At 35.5% G+C, this 21,694-nt stretch overlaps 1 protein-coding gene across 1 annotated transcript in view; it reads left to right on the top strand.

The window, feature by feature from the left end:
• The window catches only part of SRFBP1 (serum response factor binding protein 1), a 62,008-nt gene that overhangs the window by 4,569 nt on the left and 35,745 nt on the right, over positions 1-21,694 (top strand). Inside the window, exons 2-3 of the mRNA XM_068981276.1 lie at positions 9,199-9,287; positions 10,303-10,375. Coding sequence (XP_068837377.1) covers positions 9,199-9,287; positions 10,303-10,375 — 162 coding nt within the window. The remainder of the gene's footprint in view (positions 1-9,198; positions 9,288-10,302; positions 10,376-21,694) is intronic.

Here is a 21,694-nt window from a genome sequence, read left to right as displayed (position 1 = left end):
CTGTACTTAAGCCACACTGGCTTTCCTCCCTGTCAGTCATAGCCCTACCATGTGCATAGATGGTATTCCTTTTATCCTTAGCTCCTTTTCCTCTCAGTACGTTCTATGCGTCTTTTGTTGCTTTATCAGGGAAATGGTTCTTGACTTCCATTTACTCCTTTTGTGAGCTTTTGTAGCACTATTTACTTCTTTTTAGCATTTGTAAGAATTGCTTAATATGAGGGACATGTGAACATGAGAGATTTCTTATGCCCTCAACCTAACTAAATTTTTGCTCACCATCATATCTTCAGTGCCTGTGTGTTTACTGAGTAACTTGAGACGTTGTTTTTTTGATCCTTGATAACTGAATAATTAGCTCTTCTGTAACTGAGATTCAGGAAGATTTCAAGGATCATATAACTGCCTGAAATTATGTGCAATTTGTTGTGCTTATGCCTGTCTCTGGGGGGCAAAGGTTTTGTCGTATTTGCAAAAATTTGTAAATTTCTGGTATTATCTTTGAAATATTGATACTCATATCTGTGTTTAATTGATTGGAATCCCTTTTCCATAATTTTTAGTTACAGTCTTTTCTTTTAAAAACTTGTATGGCCAGCTAATTTACAGTATATTTAATTTCAGAATGTCTTGTGAAAATAAAAGCCTGACTGCAGACACAACTATTATATTATGTGAACTTTAAATATGTTCATCCCTAATTCTTTTTTTTTTTTCCCAGTTGTTTTCCAAGGCTGACAGCTGACAGTTACAGAACACTTCCTGACTCTAGGTTCATAAAATACATGTAGTCTTCTGAAAGAATATAAGCTCCTACCTTTACTTTTTTAAAAAATAAAATCACTTTTTACTTAATCTTATGATTATTTATTGCATATTTTATCTTCAAAAGTACTCATGTGGACTTTGAAAAGAGAATATTTAACTGATTTATTATAGTAGCTTCCCTAATCTTTAACATTGTTCCTTGTGTATGGGTAATAATAAGTACTATATACTTACTCGGCAGATAAAAGTATGAATAGTTCAACTTGAATCACTTAATGTTTAAATGAGGGCGAGAAATCTGCTAAATGTAAACTTTTTTCTCCCTTTCCATTAGAACCAGAAAAGGGATGTATAATTGAAAACAATAGTGCCAAGGCTTTTAATGGATAAAGAATTTGCGAATCTAGAGCTGGATTTTCTCCAGTCATGTAGGCTGCAATGGTATATAAAAATGAGAATTAGAAGGTGAAACATTCTGATATGGTAAAGTACTTCAATTCCACAGGAGAACCAAGGGCTTCTATATGAAACTGACATTATTTTATTCTTAATAGCAGATTATCAAGGAGTCTATTAAAAAATTGCTTTCCATGTCCTTTAAGATAGTAGAAACTAAAATGCCAGAGAACAAGCTGATTTGCAAAGGCTTATTGTCAAAAACTGATTTTGTATATGTTTTTGAAGTTGCAAAACTCCAGTTTTATAATTAAATATGTGATAACTTTTTAAATAATTCTTTACTGAAATACTAAACTAGGTTCGGTATAAGAGAATCATTTTCTGTTCGGTTCTTTAACAGTTTTAGGAAATTATGCTAGGTGGCAGCATATACTCAATCATGATTAAGTTGTAAACAATCACCAAGCACTCTAGAATTTTTAAATTGTTGTTCTCAGAAATAAAAGATATAATTCAGTTATAAGATATCATCCAATAGGTCAAATTAGAAGTCCTCTGTATAATGCTGTAGTTAATGTTATTAACTATGAAATAGTTCAAATTTATGGAAAAATGATACAAAAAATATCCTTGTAATCTACTTCCTATATTTAGCAAATATCAATATGTTGCCATATCATAGTGCTTGAGTCCACCTACCTTCCTTTCCACAGTAGAAGTAAACATTACTCATTCTGTGTGTTTTCTCATATGTATTTTATAATTTTTGTAACATATGCCCATATTCATAACCAGTGTATGGTATTACACTTTACATGTGTGATGTCATACTGTATAAATGCAGTATCATACTATGTATTATTCTAAAAGTTACTTTTTCACCTAACAGTGTTTTCAGAGTTTATCCATAATACATATAGATCCCTGTGTTGATCTGAAATAGTACATTGCTTATGCTTTGTTTATATCCAGCATTTTCTCTCTTATGCAACATTTTGTAAGAATGCCACATTGAGTAGTCTTGTGTGTAGCCCTCTTCTATAGCTGGAGGTATGTCTTCTGGACAGATTCCTGGAAGTGGGATTTTGTTAGATATTGCCAGTTTTCCCCAGAAGGAGTATACCAATTTGCATTCCGACCAGCAATGCATGAGTTCCTGCTCAAAGTCTCACAAGCAGAATGTGTTACATTCTTTTGTATTTGCTAGTCTGCCAGGTGAAAAATGAAAGTGAAAGTTGCTGAGTCATGTCTGACTCTTTGCTATGCCGTGGACTATATAATCCATGGAATTTTCCATGTCAGAATACTGGAATGGGTAGCCTTTCCTTTCTCCAGGGGATCTTCCCAACTCAGGGATCAAACCCAGGTCTCCTGCATTGCTGGTGAATTCTTTACCAGCTGAGCCATAAGGGAAGCCCAAGAACACTGGAGTAGGCAGCCTACCCCTTCTCCAGTAGATCTTCCTGACCCAGGAATTGAACCAGGGTCTCCTGCATTGCAGGTGGATTTTTTACCAACTGAGCTAGCCCTGAGTAATGAGTGGACTTCCCTAGTGGCTCAGATGGTAAAGCATCTGCCTACCATGCGGGAGACCCGGGTTCAATCCCTGGGTTGGGAAGATCTCCTGGAGAAGGAAATGGAAACCCACTCCAGTATTCTTGCCTGGAGAATCCCATGAACAGAGGAGCCTGGTGGGCTACAGTCCATGGGGTCACAAAGAGTTGGACACGACTGAGCGACTTCACTTAAGTAATGAGTAAACAGAAGTTTTCATGTGTCTTACAAAACAGAGGAGTACTCAGATTTTTCTTGGCACTGCAAACTTCTCCAGAGCAGCTGGATCTTTGAATAATTGTTTTCTAATAACCATGTGTTTGTGTTATAAATTAATTCATATGTAAACAAAGCATAAGCAGTGTACTATTTTAGATCAATGTAAGACATCTTATATGTATTATGGATAAACTCTGAAAATACTGTTAGGTGAAAAGGTAACTTTTAGAATGATACATATTATGATACTGCATTTATACAGTATGATATGTGGACTTCCCTGGTGGCTCAGACAGTTAAGCGTCTGCCTGCAATGAGGGGGACCTGGGTTTGATCCCTGGGTCAGGAAGATCCCCTTGAGAAGGAAATGGCAACCCACTCCAGTACTCTTGCCTGGAAAATCCCATGGACAGAAGAGCCTGGTAGGCTACAGCCCATGGGGGAGACAGCACATGGGGTTGCAAAGAGTCAGACACGACTGAGTGACTTCACTAATTCATATATGTAGCAAAGTTACTACATAACCGAAAGAGGTTGGCTAATTGACAGACTAGCAGATAGCCAACTAGGCATAATTTCAAAGTAACGTTTACATTTACCACAGCAAGGGTTTTAGTTGCATGATTCAGTGTTGGGCTGTGATAAGATCTGTCCCCATAATTGAGTTATTCCCGTCCAAATTGGAGTTCCCAAGGCTCTGAGCTAGGGAACCTTTCTCTGGAATCTTCTTGATTCAGAAACTGCCAGCTTTTGCTCTTTGTGGTTCCCTTTCCTGTGTTTATATTGAGTCTTGCCCATATGTTCACATGGTCTTTTTCCGAGCAAGTATATTAGCTTTTCATTTGATCATCATCATTTTTCTACTGTCTACATAAGGGTTGATCCAGGTTTCCATTACTGTGTTCAGATTTCACCAGGTTAACTGAGGGCATCTCTGAGCCCAGGTTTCAGGTGATACCTCACTTTCAGTGCATGTGTTTTGTGTGGATGAGGATGTTTGTGTGTCTTAGCTCTTCCTGTGCTCTTGCAGTTACTGAATGCATTCTTTTGCAGCTTAGAAGCACTCAGTGTGGGCTTACCAGTCTCGGTAATGATGGACTAGAGTTTTGTCCTTCGGTTTTTGACTTCACACTCTTTTACTTCTGTTTCATTGTGTCTCTTTCCTGTCAGCACATTTCATTATTATTCCTGTTTTGTCCTTTCTCACTTTATTTCTCTTTCCTTCTTTTCCTCCCAGACAGTATTATACTCTTTTCACATTTGCAGCAATCACAGTTATGTTTGCTTTTGGTTAAAGAATTCACCAAAGTGTGTTGCCCTTAAGCAGTACATTGGCCTTCTGACAGTCCTGGGTGTTTAAGGACTGTTTGTTGATGTCTGGGATATCTGTCAACCAGCTTCATAATTCCTGGGTGACAAATGAATTGGCAGCCTTTTAAATTCTAAGTAAAGGGCTACTGGTAGCTGTTTGTCAGCTGTGCAAAAAGAAATTTAAATGCTTGGAGAAAGCTAAGTGTTTGAGACAAAGAGTGTGAGGAAAATAAAAGGAATAATTCCATTTTTATATGAAGTGAATATATGTATTTTTTTAATATACTAAACTTACCAAATAACTGAAAAAGTTAGTAGGCTAAAAAAGCATTTTTTGGCATCAGCATGAAACTAAGTACATGAAGCATTCCCTTTGCTTTTCAGAATTCCCTTATGCAGTAATGACAAACATAGTGCTTCTTAAATTGGAGTTTTAAAATTGGAGTCTAGCTTTCCCATGATTGGAATGTAACTGAGGACCGGTTCTGCTTCCTGCAGTTTATTAGTTAACTTATAAACTGCAGGGTAAAACAATTGGAAACATTTGTTAATATATTTTAATGCATAATTTATCACTTGCTATTCATTTTATGAATGACTTGACTTTCAGAAATGGATCATAATCCACTATTAGGCTGCTTTTGAAATGTAGCAGTTCATTTTTGTACTTAAACCTGATCTCAGTGGCTTTTTGTTTATGCAGGTATTTTTTTTCCTTCCTAAATAGATCTAACTTTGAAACAAATTCTAAAGAAGTTAACGTAGATAGTGGAAATCTGATTATATTCCATTAATATACTACTGTTTAGAAACAGTGAATGATCATGGGAGTATTGCTCCTTTTCTGTTCATTTACTTAACAAATATTTATTGAACACGTGTTATATGTCATCTGCTATGCTAACTGTTAAGATACAATGTTGAATAAAACCAGATATTTTACTTTCATGGAATTTATAGCCTAGTGGGAGAAAGGCACATTAAGCGTTATCAGATTAAAGGTAAAATATTAAAATAGGGTCATGATAATTCTATAAGCACTTTTTGACCCTCTGAGGGAGGCCAGGAGACACTTTACTGATAAATGACAATTAGGCCAAATCAGATAAGATGTTGACAAGCTAACAAGAGGAGAAAGAGTACTCCTAACAGAGAAGACAGCAGATGTAAAGATTGGTGGTAGTTGTAAGCACGGTGAGAATGGACTGAAAGATGGCGCTTGTGGCCATCCTAAGAACAGTTGAAACCACTGAACTGGAGAAAGTTAAGTAAAGGTGTTAACATCAGATCTAAGTGTTAAAAAATGTATTCTGAATGAGTTGTGGATAACTGATTGGAGAAGGACAAAGATGGATATTGATAAACTAGTTGGCAGTAGTAACTCAGCCAAGAGAGCCAAGAAAGTCAAGATAGAAGGAAAAATGGTACAATTTGGGAGATAAATAGGAAATAAAAGTATTAGGACTTAGTAATAGATTCATTGTGACGGATTTAGGAAAGAAAGTTAAGTTTATAATTGAAAAGGTTGTTCTATTCTCTTAAATATGAAAGACCAAAAAAGAATTCCAGTTGGGAGTGAATAGCATGGGTTCAGTGTGAGTTGGAGATGTTTTTAAGCATACTTGAAATGTTAAGTAGGCAGTTACACATTTAGGTCTGGAGCTAAAGTGGAGATCTCAGCTGATTGTAGAAATTAGGTGGCAAATTAAAACTGTATATACACATATGATCACTTAGGGCTAAAAAATATATCTTGAAAGGAAGAGCTGGCCTAATCAGTTCAAGACTGATTAGATGTGGATGTGTCTTCAAAGAAGACGAAGACGAAGTGGCTAGAGAGAAAGAAGGAAAACCAAAATAAGTATTCTGGTATACAAGAAAAGGGGAGTATTTTAAGAAGGAGAACTTATTCATCAGTATCAAATGCTGCTGAGATTTCAAGCAAAATAAGTCTGAAAAATTCCTGTTGGCTTCAGGGACTTTTAGAAGTCATTGGTGTCTTTGTGACAGCATTTAGTAGACTAGTGGAAATGGAAATTAAACTGGAATTATATGGCATGCATAAATGGAGTGATCTGTTTGAACATCTCTAAAAAACCTGACTCTGGGGCAGTTGAAGAGAGAGGATGCTTCCTGTAAACTTTGTAGTGAGGTTGTTTTGTTTCTGTTTTTGATGAAAATGACTCAAGCATGATCAAAAGTCGATGTGGACGAGGGGTGGGGACGGATGTGGGGGGTGAATTGGAAAATTGGAATTGACATAAACTACCATGTGTAAAATAGATAGCTTGTGGAGACCTGCTGCGTAGCACAGGGAGCTCAGCTCAGTGCTCTGTGATGAAGCAGATGGGTGGAATGGGGGGAGGGAGCTCCAGAAGGAAAGGGAAATATATATGTATACACACATGTAACTGACTCACTTTGTTGTACACTACTGACAGCACTGTAAAGCAACTGTACCCCAATTTTTTAAAAATGCATGAGAAACATCCATTTAAGAGATTGACAATGCTAGAGTAAATGCATAGTTTGCAGTGAGCATTCTAGGAAGGCAGAAAAGGATGGGATCCAAAATACAGTTAGAAGATTAGCCTCAGAAAAGTTTAGTAATATTTCCTATATTGTGACTTTATTAAGTGCTTCCCAGGTGGCTCAGTGGTAAAGAATCTGCCTGCCAGTGCAGAAGCCACAGGAGACATGAGCTTAATCCCTGGGTTGGAAATTGGAGGAGGAAATGACAACCCACTCCAGTATTATTGTCTGGAAAATCCCATGAACAGAGGAGCCTGGCGGGCTTATGGCCTTTGGGTCACAAGAGTTGGATATCATTGAGCATGCACATAACTTTATTAATAGAGGGGATGGGTGATGCAAGGAAATTTACATTCATGATAGTAGAAAGATGATGGCTCCCATCTGATGTTTATTTTCTTCATGAAATTGAGAGGGAGAGGAAGAGAAAGGTTAGATGTTTTAGGAAAGCAGGCACACATTTAGAGTAATGATTGCAAAGTGAATGGACCAAAGTATGTATTTATGTTTGATAAGAAGTGTAAGGACTCACTCGAGATTAATTATGATGGATATCTAGTAGATAGAATATCTCAAATGTTCATGGCTCTTGAGGTACTGTGGTAAAGAACTCAGAATATTGTTTTTATCCAGGTACACTAACCAGAGGGATGGGTATAATATATTGACAAGTGTTGGTTATGTACCTGAACTAGATAAGAGAAGGAAAATTGAAAAGGACTAATCATTTGAGGAAAAGTATAGGGCTTCCTTGGTGGTGCAGAGGTTAAAGCGTCTGCCTGCAATGCGGGCGACCTGGGTTCGATCCCTGGGTCGGAAAGTTCCCCGGGAGAAGGAAATGGCAACCCACTACAGTACTCTTGCCTGGAAAATCCCAAGGACGGGGGAGCCTGGTAGGCTACAGTTCATGGGGTCGCAAAGAGTCGGACACGACTGAGTGACTTCACTTTAAAGGGGTCAGTGAACTGGTGGTTCCAGTGAAATCGTAACACCTTTGTGGTGGCTAGGGTTGAACATGCAAGCTGAAAGAAGTTTTGATCTCAGTGTATAGAATTTGAATTGATGGGTTCAGAAATGGAATAGTCATGGACAATGATAGGGACTACAGTGAGACCATGAAAGTGGGTGGCTGTGATGGAACAAATTAAGTCATTAGAAAGGAGGAAATCAAGGAAGGAGGCTATAATATTGGGTAGATTATTCAAGTGGACATCTGCATCACCCAGAATAATGGTAAAACTTATGGTGGAGAGAAACTGTGAGTTGGTCGCCCATATTGTCAATGAATAAGGGGATGAATGATATTAATGAAGGGTAAAAAAGTAACAGCTAAATACAAGAGCCTTGTAAAAACAGAATGATGTTGCTACTGTTATTTTGGCAAGAAGAATTTGAGAATTATACATGCTAGACACTCTTGCTTGCAAGGCACAGAAAACATTATGTAACTATTGCAAGGGCCCTGCCCTTCAAGAGATTATAGAAAAAGACCGCTTTATGAGCAATTAGTGACAGTACAGTGGTAGGTGCTGCCTACAGGTATAGTGGGAACTCCAGGGATAGAATGACTATCCTACTGAAGAAGTCTTTGAAGATTTCACAGGAATGATTATATCCAAACTGAATTTCATGTAGTTCTTAAAGTGGAGAATGGGATGAAGGACATTACAGGAGGAATTATATATGTATGCCTCTTAACAGTGATGGAGAAAACATGAACTCAAAATGGCAGCATCCCGTTGCACTAATAGCATGCAGTTGTTTATCAGTAGAACATTTCTCTCTCTTGGCCAACAGTTATTTGTTTTTTTGGTTTTTTTAATTCTTAGAGCTCAGCATTGTTCTCTAATGGGGTAATTTAAAGTGTCTGTGTGTGCCTGCATGGTGCCTGCCCTTGTGTTTTTCAAGTTATGTTTAAAATGATTTGTTAAATATAAATGAAAGGGATGTGCTCAAAATAAGTAAAATCACTTTCATGCATGTGCTTTTGTTAATACAAATGCTCATTCAGTAAATTAAATTCCTACAGTTTATAGGTGAAACTTTGTTTTAAACCACAAGGATTTAGAGATAAATATGATGATCTCTGATCTCAGTGAGTTCACAGTTTATTATGTGCCAAACCCAACAAGATATAAGTGTAATTTAAAACACTAGCCACTGGGAATGCTGTGTTTTGTTCTGTGTTTTAAATCATTAGATGTTTCTCATAAGTCCTCATACACTTGTTTAGAATGTTGATTTATTTCTTATTCCTTCACTGTTATGGAAGAAGTTAGATTTCATCAAGCTGTAAATAGAGTTAAACGAAACTCGGCCAGAGTGGCAGGCATATTCTGTATTATTACTATTCACTATAAGGTATATTCCCTCTTGAATTAAGACTCTCTCTAATTTTGGCTTTATTCCTTGAAGGTTGTGAAGATGAGAAAAGAAGTGAAGAGAATCCGAGTTTTGGTTATCCGAAAACTTGTCAGGAGTGTTGGCAGACTGAAGTCAAAAAAGTTAGTCATTCAACGTTATGGTCCTGTGACTAATAAAATGTCAAAAGTTGTTTTTGTTCAGTATTTACAAAATTTGAGGGTGGGGCCTGGAGGAGTAATTAAACTTCTTACTCTTAGGGCACTTTGTTTTATGTGTAGACAGATCTTGAGTGAGGTAAACTGTGCTGTGTCAGCATGTGCTCACATAGTGCAGACCACATTCACTTAAGATGTATGAGAAATTCTGTTTTCAAAACTCTTCTTTTGGCTTTGTCAAACTGAAAAGTCTTTGAAGTTATTTATATATTTTATGTTATTAGAAGTTATTCTTTTAAGATGTTTTTCGTATAGGCTAGCAAATCAAGTGATACTCTGAATCAATTACGAAGATTTTATATCACCATATTCCTTGAATTGCTGATTGATTTGAAATCTTTAGTACCTTTTGGAAGTATTTGTCAAAACATTGTGTTCCATTTAAGTTTTTTGAAAAAATAATGTTTTATATTTTTGTTCTCACTAGTATGAGAACAAAAGTATGTTATTTATACTTCTTATGCTTTAAAGCATGAATACTTACAAAGTCTTCAAACATATTTTGTTTCTGGTTAATTTCTTGGTTTTTGTGTGTATGCTTCATAAGGTAGCTCTCCTCTGATAAAATTATATATTTAATTTCTTTAGGTATTTATTTAATTCCAGAAAACAAATTTTCATTTAATTATATCCTAGCTTATCGCTTACATGAAATGCAATATCCTGTTAATTGACTGGAAAGTGTTATTCGGCTTTCCTATTAAGGAATTAGAAGACAAGCTATCAGTGATAATAGTCATTAATATAATGCCAAAATCTTGGGTTTGTTGATGGAGTTGGAGTATGCGTTGGATGGGGGAAAGGGCAGTGCAGGATGACAGAATGCTTGTTATTTAGAGATTATTAAGCTTTTCCAAAAGAAATGGAGAGACTTTTTATTATGATGCTAGTCTAAAATAAATGCTTTTTCTGGCTACTTATTATAATGTGTCTTTTGCAGGGGTACCGAAGATGCACTGTTAAAAAACCAAAGACGAGCACAACGATTGCTCGAAGAAATTCATGCCATGAAGGTAAGAACTTACATGGAGTTGTGCATGTGTGTCTTTCCATGTCTCCTGTCAGCTGCATTTTGTGTATGTGTGTTCGGTGTTATTTATTGAATATAACTGTGAGTTGGCTAAGGCTTGTTTGTGTGGATCTGTTTGGTGAAGAATGTAGCACTACATTTAGAAAATTAGATTTGTTTACATTATTTTATGTTGTTTACTGAAGTTGTTAAAGTACTAGATTAACTTGAGTCAAAACTGCCAGATTAAACTCATCTATATTTAATAATGCTTCATGCCTAAGGTTTTTATTTTTGCTAAAAGTTTAGGCATGAAGTCTAAGTTAAGTTCCTGTTGTTTGGTAATGTGGATGGCGATATTGGTGGCTGACATCATGCTTTGCCTATTGCCAGCTCAATAAATTTTTGTGTGGTGGCATCACCATTTTATTCAGCTCTGTAGTAACTTGAAATAAAATTAGTATTGGACCAAAATGATCCGTATTTTCGTTTCCTTCAGCCAGACTCTTCGCTAGCATAATTTTTAGGTCTTCTCACTGTTCTTTGTGGAAACTTTCATTTACCAAATGACATACTATTAAATGTCTGGAAGACTGTTTTATTGAAGAACTGAAAAACAACATTTGGTACCAGCAATTACCTTAATTGCAGGGTCATTTTGCATGTATGTTTGACTATTACATTTTGGTAGAACTTCTAAGTTTTGAGATAGATAAAAGAGCAAGAGAAATCTCTAACAATATTTTAATTGAGTTAGATTATCAAAATTTCTCACTGTTTTTTCCTTTTGAAAGGATGATAAAGTATCCTGTAAGACAAAGTTACCATAGTTAATCTGAATAGAAACAGATGTAGGACGTGATTCTTTGGTGTGAGGTATGGTTTTTGTGGCTTTTTTCTGTTAATTTGTATTATTTTTCACAGGACCATAAAACTCATGGAATCCATTTGATATGTCTTAAGTTTTAATATTCTTACTGTCCAGCCATTCATTCAAAATACTCTATATTTGACTCTTAATTATTATTTGTATCACTTTGTTTTATACGTTATTTAGACTTTTTTTTTCCATAAAATTCCTATGAGAGATGAAATCTTTAGAGATTTTTGAGGATAACTCTAAGGTAAGAAGTTAGGATTTGTGCTGTTGTCTTTCACTTTCTCTTAACCAAGCTCCTTACTAAATTACATTCCTTACCTAAATTTTCCCTGTAATTTCTTCTGAATAGTCATTTTTGTAGTCCTAAATTATTCAGAGGCTTTGAGCTACTATGTGGAAAGGATGGATTATAGACAGTAAGCCTCTGTGCATTGTATCAGGAGTTTAGAAACAAAAGATATTCATTAATCTTTAAAATACATCCCTTCCATAACTCAATAATGAATTTAATTTAATTAGAAACAAAGTTGTCCTATTTGATCTATATGTGAAACTTGTTCTCTGTAATTCTTAAACCTCACCAGCAGTAGAAAATCAGACTCACTGATAAAGTTCATAGATTTACAAGATTACTGTCATGGTTATAGTTTTTATTTGTTTCTGTTTTTCCTTGTGTTTATGAAAGACCACTGTGGAATTGTTGCCTCATAGAAAGCTAAAATTCATTGCCTGATATAGTCCTTGAGTCATAAAATTAATAGTATATATATTTCTTGAGTCAGTGTCAGTGGTTAGGGTAGTTTAACTTGGATACTCTACCTTCAACTTTCACAGTGCTGTTTAAAAACTGGATTAAATCTAAATATAAAAACTAGAAAAAGAGTAAGTCTATATGTTTGCTTTCCTTACATGTCAAATTTCATTCTTCAGTTATGGTTCTTTTACAAAATTGGTCTACTTTTCTTTCTAAAAGAAGCAAATACATAAAGCATTTTTAAATTGAAAGATCATTTGTAATTTCTTAAGGGAATGTTTTATCATGTACATGGGAGTATCAAAGAAATAGTCACGAAACAGAAAGCTCACAGTCTCAATTAAATTGGAAGAAAAAGCCTTTTCTTACTCATTTTTCCAGATGAATTTTTTCCTCGGCTCATATACCACTACATTTTTATGGTCTTGTCCTATACTTGCTTTCTATGATAATAGGGTATTTTGTTGCAAGAGGACTTCCTTAAGAAGAAAACCTGAGGTATTTTTAGAAATAAGAGTTTGTTTTTTCTGGTCAAGGAAAAAAATTGCCTGGTCTTTATGATACTATAAAATGATAGATTCCAGTTTTATAGCCTATAATGTATGAATGTGAAAGAAATCTTGCTGCCTTTTCTAATAGTATTCACACTTTTCACTTTGATTCTGGTGTATATACACTGGCTTCTGAAACAGTTCTTTTCTCTTTGGATATTAAGGTAGCTTTTTGACTTAGATCTCTAGGTTGTTTAGCTAGAGAAGGAGATAGTAAAATTAAACCATAAAATGAAATTAATAAAAATGTACAAGAAGTCTTTTTTCTCAATAATAAGGGTTAATTAACTAGCTTTTATTCTTTACTATGTACCGGGCACTGTATTGTGTGTTTTATATTCATGACCTCATGAGGTAGATATCATTATTTCCATCTTACAGAGTAGGAAACAGGCTTAGAGAAGTTCAGCAGCTTGTTCTTGGTCAAATAGCTGTTAGGTAATGATCTAGTTGTAACTAACTATAAAGTTGATAGTGTTAGCCATTTCACTAATACCTTCATTAAAATGAGAACTTCTGAAATATATGTAGACTCTATCTCCTAAAGATTGGATGAGTTAGTCGCTCAGTCGTGTCCGACTCGTTGCAACCCCATAAACTATAGCCCACCAGGCTCTTGTGTCATGGGATTTCCCAGGGGAGAATACTGGAGTGAGTTGCCATTTCCTCCTCTAGGGGATCTTCCTGACCCAGGGATCGAACCTGAGTCTCCTGCATGGGTAGGCAGATTCTTTACCATGCCATCTGAGCCACCAGTAAAGAGGTAATGTAATAAACATGAAGCTTTCTCTCTAAGGAAAAAAAGGTCCAAAGATGTGTGATAAGTTTTCAGATTCTTTATTTCCTCACAGCTAAATATACCCAGTTAACTTTTTTCTCCTCACTTCTCTGAGGTCATTAATTTTCTTTATGCTAAATATTCATATACAGTGGTAATTACATGTGAGATCTTGCTCTGTCTGCTACACTTCTCTGTGTTAAAACTCTTTCACCTTTTGTTCCATTCTTTTTCTATTTTTGCATGTTTCAATCTCTTATTAAAAGCATCCTTTGCGCTTTATCAGCTGTTAGAATTCCTTTGTCTTGTGCTCCATCATGGCCTGTTTCTAAGTTATATACAACATACCCAGATTTCCAACTACACATTAAACTCCATCATCTACCTTTCCCTGAGTTTCTTCCTGGGAAGAAAAGTGAACAGATGGCAAGGCAGCTGTTTTAATTCTTCCTCTCTGATTTGTAAAAATACACCTTTTTTGCAATTTTTTTCCTTTTGTTTGTATTTCCCTCTAACTTTTTGGAAAATATTTCAAAACTAAAGGAAAATTGTAATGTTACAGTGTAATAATAATAATACATTGTATCACATATATGTTTATCCCTTACTGGCAATGGTGAGTTCCAAACACTTGGTTTAGATGTTGTCTGACAGATTCCTCCCTTTTAAAGGCTCCTTTTTCTATTTTAGCATTTGTTAACTCATCTGTAAGATGGTAATTTTGAGACTATGTGAATATCCTGTGGTCTTTTCACCCAGTGACTGATGTTCTGTGACTGAATCAGTTAACAGTTTTTATTGTTTCTGTGCTGGGATTTTTTTTTTTTTTCTCTCTCATAAGATTTTAATCCATTGAAAGGATTTTCTTTTTTTGTAGGCGGGGGGCATCATGCTGCTGCTGTTGCTGCTGCTAAGTCGCTTCAGTCGTGTCTGACTCTGTGCGACCCCATAGACAGCAGCCCACGAGGCTCCCCCATCTCTGGGATTCTCCAGGCAAGAACACTGGAGTGGGTTGCCATTTCCTTCTCCAATGCATGAAAGTGAAGACGCTCAGTCGTGTCCGATTCTTAGCGACCCCATGGAATGCAGCCAACCAGACTCCTCCGTCCATGGGATTTTCCAGGCAAGAGCACTGGAGTGGGGTGCCATTGCCTCTCCTTTTAGCATCATAGGATAGGGATAATAGCCATTTTTGCTTTTGGAGAGGAAAAGATGGTTGTTTTTGTTGTTCTTCATCTGCTGAGTAGTTTGAGGGGTTTTTTGGTTTGTTTTGTTCTTGGCTGCGCTGTGCAGCCTGCTGCAGTACCTTTATTTCCTTATCAGGGGTTGAACCCATGCCCCCTGCAGTGGAAGCATGGAGTCCTAACCACTGGACTGCCAGGGAAGTACCATATGCTGGCTAATTTTGAATTGTACTCTGAACTTTACGAAGATTAAACAATAGGGATTCAGGGTTTGCTTATTCTTCTCCAGTGAATGGTGGCTTTTTCAGTTAACTTTTGGAGTAGGCTTTTATTTCAAACCGTGGCTCAGCTGGTAAAGATTCTGCCTGCCATGCAAGAGACCTGGGTTCGATCCCTGGGTTGCAAAGATCCCCTGGAGAAGGGAAAGACTACCCTTGCCAGTATTCTGGCCTGGAGAATTCCATGAACTGTATAACCGATGGGGTCACAGAGTGGACATGACTGAGCGACTTTCACTTTCACTTGAATTTCAAACAGTGTTTCTTGGATAGCACCTTTAGCTTCAGTTCAGATCTTTTGCCTTTTGGTGAGATGAACTGATTCTGTTTCTTTGTTGAGTTGTTCAAGTTTCAGAACCCCTTGTATGGTTCTGTCACTTCTGGGTTTCCCCTACTCTCTCAGCGGGTAATGTACCCAGGCTTCACTGTTCCATGTGGTCCTTGGCCACTGCTCCTGAACCATGAAAAATGCAGTTAGTTTTAGGTTACATTCTGAAGAGACGGTGACTTATTTGTACAGCTTTCCATGTGTATTCCTAGTGCTCTTTGACACTGCATCAGGATCTGCCTTCTTTCATTTACCCTGCTTTACCTTCAGAGAAGGCTTTTGTAGTGTGCCCAGTTTTCATTTTTGCCTTATTTTGTGTTTTGAAGGAAAGGTTAATCATGTTATCTGCTAGTACCTTGGTCTGTCATTCCCAGAAATGAAAGTAGCCAAAGTTCAAAGTAATTGTAAATTGCTAAAGAAGACTGAGCACCCCACAACCCTGTAAGTTTAGATTTTTTTTTTTTTTTTACTTTATTTTACTTTACAATACTGTATTGGTTTTGCCATACATTGACATGAATCCACCACGGGTGTACATGCGTTCCCAAACATGAAGCCCCCTCCCACCTCCCTCCCCATAACATCTCTCTGGGTCATCACCGTGCACCAGCCCCAAGCATGTTGTATCCTGCGTCGGACATAGACTGGCGATTCGATTCTTACATGATAAGTTTAGATTTTAGAGAGAGAGAATAAATAGACTGAGAAAGTGTAGATAGTGAAGGAGAAAGAGAGCCAAGAGAGTATGGAATCTAGGAAACCAAGTGAAGAAACTGTTCCAAGAGAATGGAGTGATGAACTAAGTGTTTATATTGATAACTTTTGTTCTTGTTTTCAAAATTGGCAATATTATTTGTAAAGTGTAAACTCACCTATTAGATCATAATCATTAATGAATTTTTCAAGTTGTCTCAATTCTAGAGTCTAGAATACCTTGCAGAATTGTGCTGATAGAACCAGAAGGGGTTTTGTTCTTGCTCATGTCATCCTAAGCATGCCTTCTATTCTTCCCCTTCCCTGTCTTATTTCTTTTCGTAAAATGATATTAAAATCTCAAAAGTTTGAAATGTTTCCACATTCATATTTTCTTCCTTTATGTCTGAATCCTAGAAGCTGCAAACACTGGTCCCAGTATGAAACACTGGTCCATAATGTTCCTGTTTCTTGTTTGGTTTCCATACTCAAGCATAACCCACGTTATGGTCTTCTATAGTTACAGGTTCAGCACTATGACCTGTAAGTCTCTTATAAATCTGTACTTTTTATTTAGATTACTTTTCTCTAATGCATTGTAGACATCAAGTAATAAATAATTTTTTAAACCTTTAGGTAACTTTAAAGATCCTCAATAAAAATTGTCAACTTAGTATGTTTTTGTTTGTTAGTTTTAATGTTAATTATCAGAAACCAAAGACTGAATAGGCTTTTCATTTTATAGCCAGCTTAACTAGCGCTCTTAAGACCGTTTAACTTCTAATTCAGTTTTGTTTTTTTTAAGGGAGAACTTTTATTGCTTCTGAAGGCAGAGCAGGATGCCCTGATTTAATATCCTTCTGCACTCAGCTTGTGACATTCGAAATGATAAACAGGAAGTCATAGTGGTATTTTAAAAGGGCAAGGGACCAGTATATACTGCTCTCCTCACACTCATACAACATCATTTAGTAACAGATCATCACATTGGAATTCCAGTTTGCTTTCTTGGCATGTGGATCCTGCAGCTTTAAGCCAGTATTTTGAATAGTTCATATTCCTGAAATCCTTAGCAGTGTTGCATTTTTTAATATGTAGGAGTCATGGTTTTCATTATAAGCTGCTTTGATATTAAAGATGTTATGTCAAGTCTATGATGGCTTTAAAGTATTTTTGTGTTTTAAATAAGAGCAGTTATAGCAAATAAAAATGGTATCCATTCGCTGCTTTTTAAACTCCTTGCTTTTATTTGAAAACGAAAAGGTACAGGTCCTTGTTGGTAAAATTGATGAAGTACTATTACCACTTTCTGAGTCATTATATACACTTAGTTTTAAAATGAAAGACTGACTTTGGAATTGCTTCAGTCCAGTTAAGCCTAGTTCAAAGGCTTCTTAGTGTGTAAACAGGATTTAGGGGTAGGAAGGAAGGAGTATCATATGAGGTTTTTTTCCCCAGAATGTATATTGTTGTTTTTTCTGTTTTGTTTTGATTTGATTTTTTAAGTTTTGTAATTTTGGAAATTTGAACTTACAACCTTGGCATGACGTTCCAACTAACTGTGAAAGTACCCAAAGCCCCTTTCAACTATTAATTTTTAAAAATTTGGACAACCAATACTACTGTCCTAATTCCAGTATGGAATAATGCAGTGATTGAGAAAAGGAGCAAATAGTGCAGCATATTTTGTTGGAAATACCCAGTGGGAGACAAAGGGCCCCAGAGAAAAGTAGCAATAAGGATAGTAAATAACTTTTCTTTTAATGAGGTTTTCTTTCTATTCATCTGGGATATCACCTGAATTTTGGGTTAAATGGAGACAGATTATTTTTAAACATTTAAATTCTTTACTTTAAACATATATTTTATGTTGCTAGATTTCTATTGTAATGGAAGCTCTCTCTGTATTTTTTTTCCATGTTAGAATACCTCGTGTTAATGGTTTGCTGTTCAATTAGTATTTTGTGACAAGAGAAACTTTGTTTTTCTTGCCTGTGAAGAATTTTATTTTTTTCTCTACCTGCCACTAAGTAAACTATGTAGTCTTCCCAGAAATAAAAAGAATCCTGAGTAGTGACTAATTCAATTAAAAATGTGTGTTTTTTTAGCAATTTGCATTGAAAATGTATAGTTCTTTTATTTTCCCCTTCTATAAAAACTAAACTCTTTACAAGGCATTTTAATTTTATATATGAGTGAGGTTGAGAGAGAAATTCTCAACTTTTTAAAATTCTTGATTTTCGTTGAAACTCGGTATATTAAAATATAGTAGAACTTATGAATTTTGGTTGTAGTGAATCAATAATTATAGTTTTCTTCTGTTAATCACAATCTGAGATAGCATCCTAGTTTATTAATGATCATATATCTTTAAGACCCATGAAATTTGCAACCAGAAAAGAAGAAAGTATAAAGAAAAAAAACAATTAGGAATTTACAGTACAGCTGTTATAAATTCCATATTATATACTCAGGTTGGTTAAATGTATTTTAAATTAGAGCCTATTATATATGTAGATTAATAGATTTCTGCTGTCAGGGAGCACATTGTTCTCTGGGGAAAAAGCATGTTAATCTCTATAACATATGCCATACCCTGTTACAGTCAAAGAGTTGTAAGAACCTAGAGAAAGGATCAATTTATTTCATTACTTTTAGGACTTAGGGAAGATCTTACAGAATGGGTGGCACTGAGTTGGAACCTGAAGAATAAATATGATTCTGTTTTCAAAAAGGTAGACTAGGTAAATAGAGCATAAGAACAAAGCATACAGATCTGCACGTACCTCCAGGTTATGACAGGGTCTTTGAAAATTATGGAAGAGCAAAAGATTGCTTTTAGCTAGTAATTAGTTGAGGAATGTTTCTTGGGAAAATTTAATTTAAAAATTACTGATTTTTCAAATTGATGTGATTTCCTTGATAGTAGTTAATTGAATCCCAATTAGACAGCAAGGATAGTGTTTCATGTAACAACTTCACATCCAAGATTTACATATTATTTATAGCACTGCAAAGCTCAATTTCAGATATAAGGATACTGCTCATAAATAGCTTAATAATTTTAGTTATTAATTATTTAGCACTTGCTCTATGTCACATTTTTTGCTACAATCTACGTGTATTATTTGTAATCTTCTTATAAACTCATAAAGGTTCCTGTTTAACCCCATTTTAATGAGATAAAAACTGGGAATTTAAGTGTTAATTGCTTTGCCCAGGGTTTTTCAGTCTATATCTATCTATATCAGTAACCTGTGTTCTTAACACTCTACTAACCTAACCTCTCTTAACTTAAGAATTAAGTACACAGTTTTTTTTATCAAGATTGATAAAGGTATGATAAATGTGCATTTGCATTGTGTTTTTAATAGAAAAGTAAAAATACTGGTGAAATACTGTATCATCATTGCTCCTTTGAGTTGAAAAATAGTATTCATTTTTAATTTGGTACAATTAGAATAGTTGGGACTTCCTAAAGATACAGAATATCTTGTTATCCATAAAGGCTTTTGTGTGTAAATTTAATATTTAGAAATAATGCCTGGATGCTAAATACCAAAATAATCAATTCCCTTGGGATTATGTACTGATAACAGTGATTATATTTCAAAAAAGTTTTATTCCTTACTCGGTTTGGCACTATATTTCCCTTGTGACTCATCTGGTGAAGAATCGGCTTGCAATGCGGAAGACCTGGGTTCAATCCCTGGGTTGCAAAGATACCCTGGAGAAGGGAAAGGCTACCCACTCCAGTATTCTGGCCTGGAGAATTCCATGGACTGTAGTAGTAGTCCATAGTCCATGGGGTTGCAAAGAGTCAGACATGACTGAGCAACTTTCACTGTCACTTTAAAAACATACTTGAATGTAACATCCTATTGATACAGGTTCCTTAAGCTATTAACACTTGGAAATATAATTAAGAAATGAGTATGTATTTTGTTATCGTATATGCCCTTGGAAAAGTTTACTTCAAATTTGAAGGTTCTAGAGAAAATACTTTGAAGGAATTCAAACTTATAATAACAAATAATGTGACTTTCTAGAGACTTTGAAAGATTGTTCCTTATGCTTTCAGTTAAAGATTGCTCTCTTTCTTAACACATGCCTATAACCCTTTTAGAACATCCCTATATCTTAGTCATAATTCTAAAATTACAGGGAAAGACTGCCTCAGGCACCTACAATTTCCGTAACAATTTCCCACGTTTTGATGCATTTTCTAGGTGCTACACCGTGGGGAATATTTGCTATGAGCTTATATAATTGTTCATTAAATTTGAGGTTTTGTTTGTTTCTTTGTTTCCCTAACTCTTTGTTGTTGGGTTAAGAAATCTAAAGTTGCAAAGGTATGTAGATTTAAAAAATTCAGGAGTAAAGTACATTTAATATATTCATACCAATGTATAATTTTGTCCTCTTTTTGACATACATACTAAATAATAAAAAATAATACCTATATATTATCTCACCTTATCTAATTGTTCTTATTCTCAACATGTTATTCTAAATACGGTGTTTAAGTATTTTGTTTACTCCCTATAAATTTGCCACGAAATAATGCCCATTTAAACAAATGTTTGGATTCCACTCAGAAATGGTCAACTTTTATCCCCAAAGCCAGCCATTTTGTTAGAAAATAATCTCTAGAATGAAAAAATCTGTTCACTCTGACTTATTTTAGAATGCAGAATTGGTCTGTGTAGAGTCTCTGGGTTGATATAATTACTCTTTTTTTTTTTTTTTAATTTTATTTATTTATTTATTTATTTTAAATTTTAAAATCTTTAATTCTTACATGCATTCCCAAACATGAACCCCCCTCCCACCTCCCTCCCCATAACATCTCTGTGGGTCATCCCCATGCACCAGCCCCAAGCATGCTGTATCCTGCGTCAGACATAGACTGGCGATTCAGTTCTTACATGGTAGTATACATGTTAGAATGCCATTCTCCCAAATCATCCCACCCTCTCCCTCTCCCTCTGAGTCCGAAAGTCCGTTATACACATCTGTGTCTTTTTTCCTGTCTTGCATACAGGGTCGTCATTGCCATCTTTCTAAATTCCATATATATGTGTTAGTATACTGTATTGGTGTTTTTCTTTCTGGCTTACTTCACTCTGTATAATCGGCTCCAGTTTCATCCATCTCATCAGAACTGATTCAAATGAATTCTTTTTAACGGCTGAGTAATACTCCATTGTGTATATGTACCACAGCTTTCTTATCCATTCATCTGCTGATGGACATCTAGGTTGTTTCCATGTCCTGGCTATTATAAACAGTGCTGCAATGAACATTGGGGTACATGTGTCTCTTTCAATTCTGGTTTCCTCGGTGTGTATGCCCAGCAGTGGGATTGCTGGGTCATAAGGTAGCTCTATTTGCAATTTTTTAAGGATATAATTACTGATCTCATTTTCTCTGCCTGCCTCTTTGAATGTGACAGAAGTGAGTCATTTTATATGCCAAGAACAGTTTAGATCAGGGGAAAGGAGGATAAAAGTGTCCTATTCTGTTTTCTAAAACGTGTTTCTATTGTGAGAGATAAGGTGGTTTTAGAGTTTCATTTGACTAAATTATTTGATGATGTTTATGCTTAGTTACTATTTTTAAGTGAAGTGCAAATGTTTGGACTGTCAAATTGTACAAGTTGTTTTTAGCACACTGAAATTGTAATTATTTTTCATATATAATTATTTTCATGTCTAATTATTTTCATATCTTGATGAAAATAATTTATAGTTGAAAGATGAATTCTGTTTTTAAAATACAAAACTTCAACTTTAAACATGAATGAAAGTCAAGTTGGCAGTATAATAGTCCTTTATCTGCTCACATCCCAAGACCCTCAGTAGATGCCTAAAATGG

This window comes from Capricornis sumatraensis, chromosome 9, assembly GCF_032405125.1.
Source record: "Capricornis sumatraensis isolate serow.1 chromosome 9, serow.2, whole genome shotgun sequence".
NCBI lineage: Eukaryota > Metazoa > Chordata > Mammalia > Artiodactyla > Bovidae > Capricornis > Capricornis sumatraensis.
The sequence above is the reverse complement of the archived record's forward strand: the minus strand, read 5'-3'. Positions and strand labels throughout refer to the sequence as shown.